This window comes from Acinonyx jubatus, chromosome X, assembly GCF_027475565.1.
Source record: "Acinonyx jubatus isolate Ajub_Pintada_27869175 chromosome X, VMU_Ajub_asm_v1.0, whole genome shotgun sequence".
Classification (NCBI taxonomy): domain Eukaryota; kingdom Metazoa; phylum Chordata; class Mammalia; order Carnivora; family Felidae; genus Acinonyx; species Acinonyx jubatus.
The window spans coordinates 20,247,035-20,264,312 of NC_069389.1; the positions used below are offsets into that span (position 1 = coordinate 20,247,035).

General features: G+C 41.1%; 1 protein-coding gene across 17 annotated transcripts in view; it reads right to left on the reverse strand.

Moving 5' to 3' along the window:
• Positions 1–17,278, reverse strand: part of PCYT1B (phosphate cytidylyltransferase 1B, choline) — a 133,095-nt gene that overhangs the window by 46,138 nt on the left and 69,679 nt on the right. For 15 of the 17 annotated variants that reach the window (XM_053202192.1, XM_053202186.1, XM_053202193.1 and 12 more), the window contains 2 exons: positions 2,885–3,036; positions 133–211 (listed from right to left, as the gene is read on the reverse strand). The exons of the other annotated variants lie outside the window; for them this stretch is intronic. In XM_053202192.1, the coding sequence (XP_053058167.1) occupies positions 133–211; positions 2,885–3,036 (231 nt within the window). The remainder of the gene's footprint in view (positions 1–132; positions 212–2,884; positions 3,037–17,278) is intronic. 17 annotated transcript variants of the gene reach the window in all.

Sequence of the window (17,278 nt, forward strand, 5' to 3'; positions counted from 1 at the left end):
CTTATAGAGGCTACTTGGCAGACATCTGAAATTCCGGTGCCTCCCATGTATGTGCTGCAAGCCCAGGGCAGAGGTCTCTGTTTAAACCTCAAGGTCATAATGCAGTGGACAGGTGTGCATAGGGGAACTCACCAGCTTCTTTGATATGCTTGTAAACATCGTCAGAGCCGGCAGAAGAGTAGGGAATGTCATCATGGGCCACAAAGTCAATCTGTTGGAGACAGAGAAGAGTGATGTCACCACTAGGATGGACGTGCATGTCTGTGATTTGCACATGCCTTTTTTTTTTAACTTTTATTTATTTTTGAGAGACAGCACGCGAGCAGAGGAAGGGCAGAGAGAGAGGGAGAGACAGAATCCAAAGCAGGCTCCAGGCTCCGAGCTGTCAGCCCAGAGCCCGACGTGGGGCTCGAACTCACAGACTGCGAGATCATGACCTGAGCCGAAGTCGGACGCTTAACTGACTGAGCCACCCAGGTGCCTCTGCACATGTCTTTTTGAGAGCAAGCATTCGTAATAAAGCAGTTGAAATAAGCAGTTTATAATGGGGATTTGAATCCTCGACTGAAAGGTCCTGACTGCCAAATGTCTCCTTTTCCAGGAAATAAAGTGAACGAGGTTGGTTTGTCTCCTCTACTGGTCCCTCTTTCTCTCTCCTCTGACAGGAGGTTTTGTTGCCATTCTGTCCATCTGCCTTTAAGCTTTCTCCTTAGAGAATCCATTCGTTGTTCAGATTTTCCTCACCCCTGCTATGATGAGGGACCCAAAAAACCTCCATTTCCTGTCTCATCGATAGGAATAGGCCTTCACGCTTGAGTCGTGTTTTATGTGGGGAAAATGAATTCACACCTCTTTTCTTATTTGATCTTCCTGACCACCTTGTTAGGCAGGTGGGGCACATGCTACTATTTCCGTTGGGACATAAGGCTGCTGCTGGTAGAAGACTTGTCAGATCTGCCTGAAGTCACCCTTTTCTATTTCACTGCCCTCTGCTGTCACTTTAAAATCAAGCGATTTGAAATTTAATTCCGCCTGAAAGCTAGTGTCCCCTTGCAGTGGCACCTCCATTTTCCCAGTTTACCTAGGCCCCAAACACCTCAGAGTCGGCCTTCTTCCCCTACATCCTTCAGTCTCCGTGACACATAGGTCGCAAGATCCACGGGGGTGCGTGCGCATGTCTGTGTGCACATGCGAACGTACATGCACGCGTGTGCACCCATCACGTCCTCCCCGCAGCTACTACACAGAATCCGGGGCCCTGTCACCTGGGTTACTGATACCAACCTACACCTGACCTTCCTCACTGCAGGCTCTCTCCCTTCCAAGCCATCCCTCCGTGACACGCTGGGGGTGGGGCACTTCCTTGGGAAACAGTTTTCTTTGTGTCATTCTTTTTCCTGCTCATCTTCACTGGCTCCCTGTTTCCTGCTCCACCCGGTGAAAACCTGTTGCCTGGCTGTCCAAGCCCTTTGCAACCAGGCTTCACTCCACCTCGAGGCACAGTTTAGAACAGCAGTCTGATCTGCCTGTGCCGCCGCTTCCTTGCTAGGTAACTCTTAGGTTGGCTGTAAGGATGAAACCACGATTTCCCAACCTTGGTATCTGCAACGTTTTGAGGTGGACAGTTTTTTGAGGGGCGTCCCGTAGGAAGCTTAGTAGCACCCGTGGCCTCTACCTGCTAGAGGCCGGTACCCGCCCCCCAGTGGTGACGGCCAAAAATGTCTCCAGACACCACCAGACGTCCCTTGAGGGCAAACTTAAGTCCATTTGAGAATCACTGGATTAAATGAAGTAATTACGTACAAGTGCTAAAAATCACCTGGGACACTCATACTCTTCCTCTCCAACGACAACAAAGTCTCAGGGTAGCCATGAGACTGAATGCAACTCACGTGGGAGCAAAGCCCTCAGCACGGTGCCTGGCACATGGTAAATAAGAAGTGGCAGCCCTCGCGCCCATCACTGGTACCCCCGGCACGCCTGGCACAAGTGGAATGTACAATAGATGCTTCATAAAAACGCGTTAGTGATTGCTGGAAGTAAATCATATTGTAGTTTCTCCTTTTTCTTTTTATTCTTGCTGAGAAATTGTCTCCTCTGCTATTATCCATGCACATTTATCAGTGTTCTCTCTTCTCTTCTCCATCGTGGATTTAAAAATAGAAAAGAAAACTCTTAGAACAGCTTAATCTTATTTTTTTTTGTGTGCTGCTTATAAAAGGGAAGAATAGGGCCTAATGTGGAGCTGGTGGGGAGATTCAAAGCACATAATTTGATGCAGATCAAAAGAATTTCTCATGTTTTCAACTAATAAAAATCTTGTAGCAGTAGGAGTCTCAGGGTCACAAAATCACACATATAAAGTTCCTTCCTTAAAGGCTGACCCCTGCTCTTCTGGATACAGGGCGTGTTCATTTGTTCCATGAAAAATGATGCCTGCAAATCTATAAGCATCAGTAGCGATGATGGTGGTGATAACGACAGTAACATTTTTGGAGCTCGGGCTAGGGGCCAGCCAGCGTTCAAAGGGTTTTACTTAGATGATCTCATTAGATTTTCAAGAGTCCCATAAGAGAAGTACGAATACTGCCCCCAGTTTACAGTTTAGGTAAGTTAGTTCAGTATCTTGCTCAAGGTCCCACAGTTTGGAAGGGATAGAGGTCACACTTGAACATGGGTGGTCTAGCTCTAGCACCCACACTGAGGATGGAAGAGGATATCAGTCCCCAGGCTTGGGCAGAAGACAGGTGCTATGTCAAGTGACACCACATGATAGTTCCTGAAGCTACCTCTTCTAGCAAGTGGAAGCTTCTGGGCTTTCTGCATGTAAGGTGCAGAGCCAGATTCCAATTCTGCTACTTAGAGAACATGGAAGAGGAAGCACCTTGTGTTTTTCCAGAAACTCTGGAGTGAGGGTCCATGGAGCATCTCTAATGACTTCGTCCACATAGCGACAGTGTCGGAGGGCTTCATATCTCTCTGCTTCGTTCATCACAGTGAAACCTTTGAATTTGTGGGTGAGGTCATCACTGCAAACTGAAACAGACAAATGTGTTAAAGGCTGCCACCTGGCCCAGGCCCTGCTGACAGCCATCCCGGTACACACAGGGCTTATTCAGCAAAACAAAAGGATCTCAGCCTTACTTGGTACATGACATAATCAAACTCAGTTTGTTGTTGTTGTTGTTGTTGTTGTTGTTGTTGTTGTTGTTTTACAGGAACAAAGCATCAGGAAAGCGAAGCAAGCTGAAATCTACCAGCAACTGAGCTTTCCATTTGAGAGCTGATTTTGACTGCATTCTCTGCTGCAACTTTTATTAAAATCATTCTCCACACTACCTAATGTGATTCTTGTATCTTTTATTTCCTTATCCCACAGCGAAAATTACTATTCGGGGAAAAAAAATGACCAAATGAACTGACAGAGAGCAACCAAGAGGACTGAATTCTAGAAGGTTTGAACAATCATTTCCAATTCTTTTACTAGATCATTGTACTTAATAACCCAAGTGCGATTCCTTACCATGCACTTGTGCCCGTACATGCGCGTATGCGCGCGTGCACACACACACACTTCTGTTCTCTGGACTGAGGTCCAGTCACTACACATCAGGCCACATACTCAAGAATAGGAAGTCATAAAACAGAAGATCTGATCTAGAGGAATTCATCCTTCTAACATTTCTTATCTTTCCTAGATCTCTGGTTCCTGAATCTCCACATGGGGGTTAATATCATCCACTGTCAGCCTTAGAAAGGATTTTTTGAGGATTTACATAAAAGTACGTTGAAATAAACTGAACAAGAAATATTACTCATGACCTTCTCCATAATATTGGGGGGGGGGCGTTGGTGAGGAAAGGCAACTTTCCTGAGTTTTCCTCCATGTCAGGAAGAAATGTCACTGTGGGTACAGTCCCTGTTCACCAATATCCCAGTGAAAGTCCTACAGCCATTCTATCCTGACTGCTCAAGAGGTTTTCTGTACACACAAAAAATTTATAAGATTTAAGTATGCAATACATGTTTTAAAAACAAAAATACAATTATTCCCTGGGAATCAAAGAACGACCTACATCCCAAACCCAATCTAGCCCCAGAGTAAAGGCAGCCGTTGGCCACAGCCAGCATCCTGGGAAGACTTCTTATTATAGCCCTCATGTGCTCGACCTCCAAACCATCCTCAAACCTGCTGCATCTGCATCCCGAGTGTGCCCAGAAGCCACATTCGTCTTACCACCTCCAGCACATTCACCTCCCCTCCTCTGGACTACTGCAGTGGCCTCCTAGCCAGGCTCTGGTTCCAGCCTTGCCCACCCCCAGCAGCTGTCCTCATCCACCAGAATGACCTTGAAACCTGCCCGACGGTCATTCTTGGGCTCAGAACCCTTCTCATCTCCCTCACAGTGAAAGGGAAAGTCTTCCAGGGGCCCACAGGCCACCACGAGTTCCACACCTCAGCCCATTCCTTGCCTCCGTGCTGTTCCTGAAGCCACCAAGAATGCTCCTGCTCAGGTCAGGACCTTGCACTTTGTATCAAACCTGAAACAGTAGTGCTCCAAATATCCACAGAGCTCGCTCCCTCCCTGGCCTCAAGGCTTCCCAGCCATCCAACAGAAATTGCCGTTTGGCAGTCGCCATCTTTTTCCCGCTTCACTTCTTGCCGTGGCACTCCTCATCATGGAACTCTCTTATTTTATTGTTGATGTTCTTCTACTAATATATATGCTCCCCGAAGAAAGGGACTTTCCTTTGTTTCATTTTCTGATGGCCCATAGTGGGCTTTTAACAAGTATTTATTGAATGAATTAATAGTGCCTGAAATATACAGATGCTCAATTAATGTTTATTATAATTTAAAATAACAGATATTTATCTGTAGGCACATTTCAACAACATTTATATATATATATTATATATATATAATATATATTATATATATATATATATATATAATGAAGAGACTGGTGTATCTCTAGATACACATGTATACCTATACATCTTTCCTGAGATGTACAGACATATATAGAATACAATATGGAAAACATTGTAGTGGTTTATGTGACCCAAACACCATCAACCATGTGGTGGGCTCAAAAACTTTGATGAACATCGGAGTTGCCTAAGGTACGTGCTAAATATAAAGATGTTTGGGTCCCACTCGCCGAGATTTTGATTCAGTGGGTGCTATGGTCTGAATGTCTCCCCACAAATTCATTTGTTAAAATCTTAACTTCCAAAGGTGATATTTAGGAGGTAGGCCTTTGGTGCTTAAGTCTTGAGGTTGGAACCCGCACGAATGGGATTAGTGCCCTTATAAAGGAGACTCCAGAGTGCTCCCTTAGAATGTTCGACCATGTGAGAAAACAGCAAGAAGGCAAGACCTATGAATCAGGAAGAGGGCCCTCACTAGAGGGACACCATGTTAGCACCTTGATCTTGGAGTTCCCAGCTTCCAGAACTGTGAGAAGTAAACTTGTGTTGTTTTTAAGCTAGCCAGTCTGGGGTGTCTTGTTTAGGAGACCAAATGAACTAAGATACTGAGTCTAGAGTAGGGCCTAGGCAGCTCTATTTTTGACAAGCTTCAGGGATAATTCTGATGTATGCAACATTCAAAAGCCCCTGAAGCATGTTATGAACATCTTGAGTAAAGAACCCAGCCTGTTTTTGAATCACCCATCACTCCAGTTTGGGGGGCTGGGTGGTGGGTGGCAGATAGTAGGGCCATGATGACTATGTTATACTGATTCATTGAATGCACTGATTTATGACTATAAATAGCAATTATTTATGGGCCAAGATACCCAATTTAAATATTGATCTAAGACTTCTTAAATATTCAGTTAGGACTTTATTAAAACACTACCTCAACAATCATACTGAGCAGAAATGGATTTCAGATCCATCAATTTTCTATTTTAAACAACACCAAACTAGGCTGGGTCATATCCTCCCTGCGTTTTGAACCTGCACCTGAGCAATATGGTATAACTTCTAGATGACCGAAATAACGGCCTCCTGACAGAACACGAAGAAAACAAACAGGATGTTTATGTCAGTCCGGGGTCCTATTTTCATATCCCAGGAGTGACCTGAAGAAGCAGCTGAACATGCTGACCAGTTATTGTCTAAACATTAATTACGCCCAAAGCAGCACTGTTGTTCCTGAATCTTGGCAAATGCACACTGACAACCAGATGGAGACCTCTGAGCAGTGATGCTCCATGGATGAATTCACTGAGTTACGTGGGAGCTTGTACTGTAGCTAACCTATACTGGCAGCTCACTATGTTCAAAATGAAATATTACCAGTACTCTGTAGGAGAGAAAATTTAACATAAGGAATCAATCAACTTTGGAACCAAACAGACTTGGGTTCTAATCCCAGCTCTGCTCCTTGCTACAAGGAAAATTACTCAGTCTCTTAAGATTCCATCAACTGTCTTTAAAACATGGCAAGTTTTGAAAATAGAATATGATGATGTGAGGAGTAATGCTCAAAAACATTTGCCATTTTTTTAAGAGTAGTATGAAACCATTACTGTGGATATTCATTTGTGTTTGGGGCTAACTTCCTGTTCCCACTCCAAGCAGGTGTCCAGCCTCTTGGAAGAAACTCTCCCATGGAAGCTGTGAAGTTAAAGTTGCTGGTACACACGGCTGCCTTCCTGGCTGCTGTTTTCTCCAAGCCAGAACTCCTTAGAGGAATTCTGTAAGGAAAGAGACAAAGAGAGAGAAGATTCCTCCAAATGAGGCAGAGGCCAAAAGTCTGAGGATCCCACGAGCAGCAGGGGCTGGTGGCAGAGCCTCACGAGGGATGACGACATGGAGCCCCAGGCACTGGGATTCCACACACTGCAGGCTCAACAGTGCTGGGCTCGAGACTGGAAAGCCCTCTCTTGTTTCTGTAAACATTTTAACATCTCGTTGGACTCCGCAGAGGTGAAGAGGGCCCAACAAGGACTGAGAGACTATTTCCCACCAGTCAGGCAAAGTGGAGTCTTAGCAGAATATTCCATTTCAATTAAAGTACAAGACAGCATAAACCCAAGTCCGTGGAGTTTTTATGTCTACTATAGTAGGAATAGTGTCACCATTATTATTTTTTTATTCCCCTCCAATGAGGTAGAAGTAGGCATTGGGTGACCCATATCCTTAAAAACTGTTTTAGGGAAAAAATTCTAATATAAATTTTAATTTCTTGACTTGTTTTTAAATGACACTAACTTTTCATTATTTAAGTGTTTATTCAAATTCTAGTTCACACTATAATATTAGTTTCAGGTGTACGTTATAGTGATTCAACAGTTCCGTACAACACCCAGTGCTCATCAAGACAAGTGCCCTCCTTAATCCTCATCACCTATTTCACGCATCCCCCCACCCACCTCCCCTTTGGTAACCATCAGTTTGTTCTCTATAGTTAAGAATCTGTTTCTTGGTTCTCTCTCCCTCCCCTGACCCCCATGTTCATCTGTTTTGTTTCTCAAATTCCACATATGAGTGAAATCATATGGTATTTCTCTTCTCTGACTTATTTCACTTAGCGTAATACTGTCTAGCTCGATCCATGTTGTTGCAAACGGTAAGGTTTCATTCTTTTTTATGGCTGAGTAATATTCCATTGTCTGTATATACCACATCTTTATCCATTCATCAGTTGATGGACACTTGGGCCCTTTCCTTAATTTGGCTATTGTAGATAATGCTGCTATAAACATCAGGGTGCATGTATCTCTGTGAATTAGGATTTTTGTAATCTTTGAGAACAAAACTAGTAGTGTGATTGTTGGAGCATAGGATAGTTCTATTTTTACTTTCTGAGGAAACTTCATACTGTTTTCCAGAGTGGCTGCACCAATTTGCATTCCTACCAACAGTAGGAGAGGGTTCCCCTTTCTCTACCTCCCTGCCGACACCTGTTGTTTATTGTTAAATGATGTTACTTTCTTTTCATGTTTATTTTTGAGAGACAGAGAGAATGTACGAGCAGGGGAGTGGTGGGCACAGAGGATCTGAAGCAGGCTCTGCACTGACAGCAGAGAATCCAACGCAGGGCTCGAACTCATGAACCATGAGATCACGACCTGAGCCAAACCCAAGAGTTGGGCGTTTAACTGACTGAGCCACCCAGGCACCCCATGTTAGCAGTTAAATTAAAAAGAAAAAAGGGCTTTACAATTGGTAGTTTCAATTCGCTAAAATAATGTCAACAAGGTAAGCTTACATAAATGAATTTTCAAAGTATTACTGGTCATAATGCTTACAAAATTAGAAATCCAAGTATTATAATCATTGTACAAAACCATGGCATTTTGTGTCTGTTATTGCCTAAGGTTGAAAAATAGATTGTAGTACTACCACTTATCACAGTTTCTGGTCTTTGAATCAATTATTTCTACCAAATACCAAGTATTATGCCGCCTTTCTCTGCACTCACCCTGACCAGAGTGGTTTCATGAGCAAAGCCCATGCTCCACCCAGGGGAACCCCTACAACAAACCTACCCATAGATGTCAGGGGCCCCACAATTAATATAGCAGGTTCTTTCAATTCACCCTAAGCATTTTTTTTTTAATTTTTTTTTCAACGTTTATTTATTTTTGGGACAGAGAGAGACAGAGCATGAACGGGGGAGGGGCAGAGAGAGAGGGAGACATAGAATCGGAAACAGGCTCCAGGCTCTGAGCCATCAGCCCAGAGCCTGACGCGGGGCTCGAACTCACGGACCACGAGATCGTGACCTGGCTGAAGTCGGACGCTTAACCGACTGCGCCACCCAGGCGCCCCCACCCTAAGCATTTTATTTGCTGACTACACACATCACTGTAAGGGCCAGTCTTTCAACCAACAACATAAAACACCTATTTGTAAAAGACTCCCTAACTTTCCTCAGTACAGAATTGTCTGCCATTAAGGTGGTTTGTGACACTCAAGATAGTCTAAAAGTAATGGTCTTCAAACTAGGACACACATACCCCTGGGGATACACAAAGACTTTTCAAATGATATCCAAACACAAGAGGCTTTAAAGGACTCAATTTTCAGATCCTCAGCTTCCAAGGGTATACTTTCTTAAAATTAATGGTCCCAGAGAAAGCCTCTGTGTCCAAAACCACCCTTACTCCACTATGCAAAAGGAAGACACCATCCGAATCTTACTCTGTTGCATGGCAAGGGGCAGGGGGTTAAGGCTTCAGGCCAAACCAAAGGGAAAGCTTGCTTAATGACTACTGCAAACACCATGAACCTCTAAAAGCTTCCTGTCCTAAAACATTTCTGTTACAGGTAAAGCCCGGTGTTACAAACTCATTATGGGAAAGTAAGGAATAATGCCAACTGTTGCCTAACAACTTTGCGTTTTCATTCCCCTAACTATTGTCAAAGGACATAAGGATCTTGAGCGATAAGACCCAGGAATTCAAAGCAAAAGGAGCAATGGAAAGAAATATTGAATGCTAAAATGGCTTTTTCATATGGTGAAGGGTAAGCATTTCCCCAGCTATTCTCAGCACTCACGGTGAGTCCCGGAAACGCCTTCTCTCTTTTAGTTCAGAGTAAGCATTTTTGCCAGCTATTCACTTCAAAATCAACTGCACAAGGCAAAGCTGCACAGGCTGATACTGCTGCATTTTAGAAATGTAGCTGGAATATTTTCTAGAATTATTTTTTTCAAAATACATTGGAATAAACATGTAGATAAAACATTTACATGCTTTTTTTCATATTTCATATGCATGCATTTAAAAGGAAGTTAAAATCTATTTTATCAGATCACATTATAAAATATTTATTCCATTTACAGATAATGCTTATCCTATTTCTTCTCCTAAAAGGTGTATTATTTTATACCTTCTCCTACACAAAATATCTACTGCCAATTTATTTTTTTAGTAGTATATTCCCTTTTCTATTCTTAAATACATAGAAGTATGTATAACCATGGTGTCTAATAAAGATAGGTTATTTCTGATTTTTACATTTGATTTTAATTTTTCCCAAAAGTCAAACACCAGAGTTTAAGTACACACACACACACACACACACACACACACACACACCGGTATTTAGAGAAGGAATAACAGGTCTTTTTACCATACGTCTCTCCTTATGAATATGGTATTATTTTACTTATAAATTATACTGCATCACTATAAATTAAGCATAGTGATTTGTTGTCTTGTTTGTAACTTATTATATTAGAGCTATATATCATTTTAATCTTGACTGATTCTATTTTATACAATGCATTTTATAATGTATTTCTCAGTGTTTTTTATAAGACTTCCTGAAATACATTAACATATTTGAATTGAAAAGACTTTTTCTTAGTTTCTAGGTTTTTGGCAGGTTTGACAGTGGGGACTAGCTTGGTTACTTAGGTTAGATGGTGTTTTCTGCAGATTTAGTAAACAAAAACCACAGCCCCAAGGTTTTTTGGGTTTTTTCTAAGTTTTAAGAAAATGATAAAACCATTTTATCAAAGATTAGTAGATTGACAACAGTGTAATGAAATTACCAATATTTCCATTTCCCCAACCCTTTCTCAGTGTATCTGGTTAAATAAGTTGCTTTCAAGTAAAAGAGTAAAGGTTAGAATTAAGAACCATTTGGTAAGTCTTGGTAAAGCCTTTTTGTTATACTTCCCAGAAAAAAAGAAAGCCAATGATTCTAATAGCTTGGAATACATCTTCCTGTGGGTCGGGTCATTTCTAATCCATTGCTTGCCTCAAATTCCGAAGAGAACCTTAATAAATTGTCACTTGATAGACCATTACAATTCTTTTGTTGACAACAATAAATTCTTTTTGTGCTACACGGCAAATAATTCAGGAGTTCAAAGACTGAGTGGCATCACTCTAACAAATTTCTTCCATTCCTGTCTAAATATTTGTGTAAACAAAATACTTCAGCACTGATATCTATAATAAGGAAAAATAGGAATAAAATCAATGTTAAACCCTGTCTCATTCTAGCAGTGATATATTCATCCACAAATCACAAAATCCCAATCATTTCATTTAAATGTTAGAGAACAGTGAACAGGAAAAATTCCAAAGAAAAACAATCTCAGGGCAAGCTAGAGGGAAAAAGCACCTTAGCTATAGACGAACAAGGATAAAAATTACAATAATGTCTCCACAGAAACAATGCAAGCAAGAGGAGAATGGAGTGAAATATTCAGTGTTGAGAGAAAAACTCCAACCAACCTAGAATTCTGCACCCTGTAAAATTATCCTTCAAAAAAGAAGAAATAAAGACCTCCTCAGACAAACAAAAATTGAGGGAATTTGTTGCGAGTAGACCTGCCTTGCAAGCAATGTTTTAAAAATTTCTTCTTTAAAATAAAAGTTATTTTAGGGAGAAAGAAAATGATGTAGGACAGCAATTCAAATCTACATAAAGAAAGGAGAAGCATTCAAGAACCAATAAGGTAAGAGCAAACATTTCATTTCTCTTATTCTTAATTCATCTGATAACAGTTTGTTCAAAATAATAACCACAACAATATATTCATTTACGAATGAATGACTGTAATGACACAAGGAATGAGAGGGAGGGGTAAGACATATTTTGTTTTTACAAGGTACTTGCACTACTAGTAAAATGTTGTTTGAAAGTGGACTTGGGTTAGTTTAGACTATAAATTACAAACTCTAGGGCAACCACTAAAAAAGTGAAAAAAGAAGTGTAATTGATATGCTAAGAAAGGAGAGAAAATGGAATCATATCAAATGCTCAGTTAAAACCACAAAAGGCAGGGGCACCTGGGTGGCTCAGTTGGTTGGGCTTCCGACTTCAGGTCAGGTCATGATCAGGTCAGTGGGTTCAAGCCCCGCGTCAGGTTCTGTGCTGACAGCACAGAGCCTGGAGCCTGCATCAGATTCTGTGTCTCCCTCTCTCTCTCTCTGCCCCTCCCCCACTCATGCTCTGTCTCTGACTCTCAAAAATGAATAAATGTTAAAAATAAATTTTAAACCAGGCAGAGGCTACTGGGTGGCTCAGTCAGTTAAGTGTCCGACTTCGGCTCAGGTCATGATCTTGCAGTTCATGAGTTTGGGCCCCGCCTCAGGCTCTGTGCTGCCTGCTTCGGATTCTGTGTCTCCCTCTCTCTCTGCCCCTCCCCCACTCATGGTCTCTGTCTCTGTCTCTCTCAAAAATAAATAACATTAAAAAACACAAAAGGCAGAACAAGTGTCAAAGACGGAAGCAGAAACAAAACACAAAAGCAACAAATAGAAAACAAAAAATATTGTATATATTAAAGCAACTATTTAAATAATCACTTGGAACATGTACAGTCTACATTTATCAATTATAAGACAGAGATTGTAGATCAAAAAATAAGACCCAACTGTATGTTGTCTGTAAGAAACCCACTTTAAATATGAAAACATATATACAAGTAAAGGAATCAAGAAAGATACAGCATGCTAACGCTAATCAAAAAAAGTGGAAACAGGGGCGCCTAAGTGGCTCAGTCCGTTAAGCGTTGGACTCTTGACTTGGGCTCAGGTCATGATTGCACAGTTCATGAGTTCAAGCACTGCACTGGCTCAGCACTGTCAGCACAGCTCTCTCTCGCTTGCTCTCTCTCTCTCTCTCTAACCCTCCACCACTTGCACTTTCTCTCTCCCTCTCAAAATACATAAACTTAAAAAAAAAGGAAATACTGTTTGAGTATGTCCTTTTAAAAAAAGGTGAAAATAGCTACATCCATTTCAGACAGAGTAGACTCTAGAGCAAGGAAAGTTATCAAGAAGAGAGGAGCATTATATAATGATAAAAGTGTCAATAATCCATGAAGACATAGAAACCTTTAATGTGTACGTGCCTAGCAACCGAGAGTCAAAATATATGAGGCAAAAACTGAGAGAAATGCAAGGAAACACAGATGAATCCACTATAAGAGTTGGAAATTTTAATACCCTCTATGAGAAATGGACAGACCTAGCAGGCAGAAAATGAACAAGGACATAGTTTAAGTCAACAGCACCGTCAATCAGCTGAATAAAATCAATACTACAGACTACTTCATCCAACCACAGCAGAGTACACATCGTTCTCAAGCTTACATGGAGCATTCACCAAAACAGACAACGTTATGGGCCATAAAACATACCATAACACATTTATAAGAATAGAAATCAGGGGCACCTGGGTGGCTCAGTTGGGTGAGCATCTCACTTTGGCTCAGGTCATGATCTCATGGTTCGTGGCTTTGAGTCCCCCATTGGGCTCACTGCTGTCAGCACAGAGCCCACTTCAGATCCCCTGTCTCCTTCTCTCTCTGCCCCTCCCCCCTCTCAAAAATAAGTAAACATTAAAAAAAAGAATAGAAGGCATACAATGTCTGCTCTCAGACCACAATGGAATTAAGTTAGATATCAATAATGAAAACATAGGTGGAAAATCCCAAAATACTTGGAGATTAAATAGAACACTTTTTTTTTGATGTTTATTTTTATTTTTGAGAGATAGAGACAGAGCATGAGTGGGGGAGGGGCAGAGAGAGAGGAAGACACAGACTCCAAAAGCAGGCTCCAGGCTCTGAGCTGTCAGCGCAGAGCCCTACGTGGGGCTCAAACTCACGGAGATCACATGAGATCGTGACCTGAGCCGAAGTTGGACACTTAACCGACTGAGCCACCCAGGCGCCTCTAAATAACACACTTCTAAATAACACATGGGTAAAAAAATAAATCTCAACAGAAGTATTTAAATATTTTGAAGTAAATGAAAATGAAAACACAGCTTATCAAAATGTGTGGAATTCAGGGGGAAAAGCTTAGAGGGATATTTATAGCATTAAGTGCATATATTAGAAAAAAAATAAAGCGTAAAAAGCCTAGATATCTAAAGTCAATAATCTAAGAGTCCACCTTAGGAAACTAGAAAAAGAAGAGCAACTTAAATCCAGAGTGAGCATAAGAAATAATAAAAATCAGAACAGAAACTAATGAAATAGACAACAGGAATCAATAGAGAAAATCAATGAACCCAAAAGCTGGTTCTTTTGAAATATGAATAAAATTTATAAGCCTCTGGTTAAGCTAAGAAAAAAAGAGAAAACACACAAATTATTAATATAGGATATTAATGAGGGGACATTTTTGCAAATCTTGTGGCCAGTGAAAGGATAATAAAGGACTATTATGAGCAACTCTGTGCCCACGAATTTGGTAACCTACACGAAACGGACCAATTCCTTGAAAGACACAAGCTGTCAAAATTCATACTAGAAGAAATACACAATCTGAATAGGCCTATATCTATTAAAAATTGCATCAATATCTAATAACCTTCCAAAAGAGAAAACACCAGGCCCAGATGGGTTCACTGGTGAATTCTACCAGACACTTAAGGACTAAACTATAGCAATTCTCTACAATCTCTTCCAGAAGAGAGAAGCAGAGGGAATACCTCCTAACCCATTCAATGAGGCCAGTATTAACCTAATACCAAAATCAAACAAAGACACTGCAAGAAAAGAAAACTCAGACCAAGTTCTCTCATGAACATAGATGCACAACTCTTCAGCAAAAAAACATCAAATCCAACAATGTGTCAAAAGAATTATATACCATGACCATGAAAAGACCATCTCTTTTCAACAAATGGTGATAAAAAAAACCTGGACACCCACAGGCAAAACAAAATTACTCTAGACACAAATCTTATACTCTTCACAAAAATTAACTCAAAATGGTTCATAGATTTCAATGTAAAATGCAGAAGTATAAAACTCCTAGCAGAAAAGCTAGACGACTTCGGGTATGGCAGTAATTTTTTAGATACAACATCAGAGACATAACTGGTAAACTGGACTTAGTTAAAATTAAAAACTGTGGCTCTGTGAAAGACAATGTCAAGGAAATGAGAAGACAGAACACAAACTGAGAGAAAATATTTGGAAAAGATAAAGGACTGCTGTCCAAACTATACAAGGAGGACTTAAAACCCAACAATAAGAAAATGAACAACCAGATTAAAAAATGACAGAAGATCTGAACACACACCTCACTAAAGAAGATACACAGATGGCAAGTAAGCATATAAAAAGACGTTCAACATGTCACCAAGGATTGCCAAATAAAACAACAATGAGATACCACTACATACCTATTAAAGTGGCCAAAATGCAAAACATCAACACCATCAAATGCTGGTGAGGATATGGAGAAATGGCAATTATCATGCACCTGCTTCAGGAAATGCAACATGGTATAGCCACTTTGGAACAGTTTGGCACTTTCTTACAAAACTTAACACACTCTTAACATACAATCCAGCAATAATGCTCCTGGGCAAATGAGTTGAAAACCCATGTCAACGTAAAAATTTGCACATGGGTGTTTATGGCAGCTTTATTCATAATTGCCAAAACTTGGGAGCAATTAAGGTGACCTTCAGTAAGTAAATGGATCAACTGTGGTACATCCAGACACTGAAGTATTATTCAGCAGTACAAAGAAGTGAACTAACAAGCCATGAAATACATGGAGGAACTTTAAATGCATATTACTATGGGCACTGAGGAGGGCACTTGTTGGGATGAGCAGGGGGTACTGTACGGAAACCAATTTGTCAATAAATTATATTAAAACGAACTAATTAAATAAATGCATATTACTAAGTAAGAAAAAAGCCAAGCTGACAAAGGTACATAATGTATACTTCCAATTACATGGCATTCTGGAAAAAAACAAACTATACAGATGGTAAGAAGTGGTTGCCACGGGCCGGGAGGAGAGAAGGATGAATAGGCAGAGCACAGGGAATTTTTAGGGCAGTAAAACTAATTTTTTACAGTATTACAACGGTGGATACACGTCATTATACATTTGCCAAAACCCAGAGTGTACAATACCCAGAGTGAAGTCTAATGTAAACTATGGACTTTGCTTGATAATGGTGTGTCAACGTGGGTTCCGTGGACTGTAACAAATGTTTCGCTCTGGTGGGGGATGTTGACAGTGGTGGAGGCTATGCATGTTGGGCTATGTGGGAATTCCCTGTACTTGCTGCTCAATTTTGCTGTGAACGTGAAACTTCCCTTAAAAAAAGTTTATTCATTTTTGAAAATGTCAATATTGATAATATTATAGAAATTACATCTTTCACAAGTATTTAAACTTAGGACAGAAAATTTTAGATGTCAACTTACAAATTTGCAAGAAAAGGGGCGCCTGAGTGGCTCAGTCGGTTGAGTGTCCGACTCCGGCTCAGGTCATGCTCTCACAGTCTGTGAGTTCAAGCCCCGCATAGGGCTCTGTGCTGACAGCTCAGAGCCTGGAGCCTGCTTCAGATTCTGTGTCTCCCTCTCTCTCTTCCCCTCCCCTGCTTGCACTCTGCCTCTCTCTCTCTCTCTATCTCTCTCTCAAAAATCAATACAACATTAAAAAAAAATTTTTTTTTAATTTGCGGAAAGGTATATAGTTTTTCAAAATTCTTTTAGGGTTTGTGGGGAACAAAGTTTGAAGACTCCTAGTCTAAGACAATGGTTTTCAACAAGGGCCTCATCATCCCCTATGAAGCCATTTCTGGAAATTTATGGGGCATCTTTCGTTGTCACAGTGACTGAAGACAGCTACTGGAATTTAGTGGGAAGAGCGCCAATGAAGCTAAACATCTTGCAAGGGGTGGAGCAGCTCCAGAGGAGATTTTTACCACAACACCCAGGATTTCCGAGTGTCCCTGCATAATTATTTTAAGACATTTGAGTCTAGAACTTTGTTTTACATATAATCGCACAGTATTTCTGGAATAGCTGTGATAGAGGCTGAATTTTGGAGGAAGACAACTACCACACACAAAGGGAGACCATACTTTCTCTCATCCACACTTTTACCAAAATGTGTTTGCCATGGCAATGCCACTCATGGTGACCGAGCTCCGATACCACACACCCCTCTATCACCTTTAACATGATCACCTAGAGCCATGGCTAGCGTTCCCACATGTGACCCACATCTAACCACCTCCAAACTTGGGTCACCAAAACACTGCAGAGGTCTCCCAGGGGCCTCAGCAGCATCGGACCACACTCCGGATGGTAGCGTTCTTTCCAGAAATGGCTTTCCACTCAAGATAAAAAGAAATGAAGAAGAGATGGGTTCTCTGCCTGCCTTGGGTTTCCTCTGCATGTCCAGTAATCGTTGCCTTTTATCATCTCTTCCTCCTGGAAAGAACTCCATTCGATAACCACGTGCTCACCATCCTCAGTAAAATGTGCAGAAAGGTGCCTCTCAAATATCCAAAAGGTAGTCTTAAACTT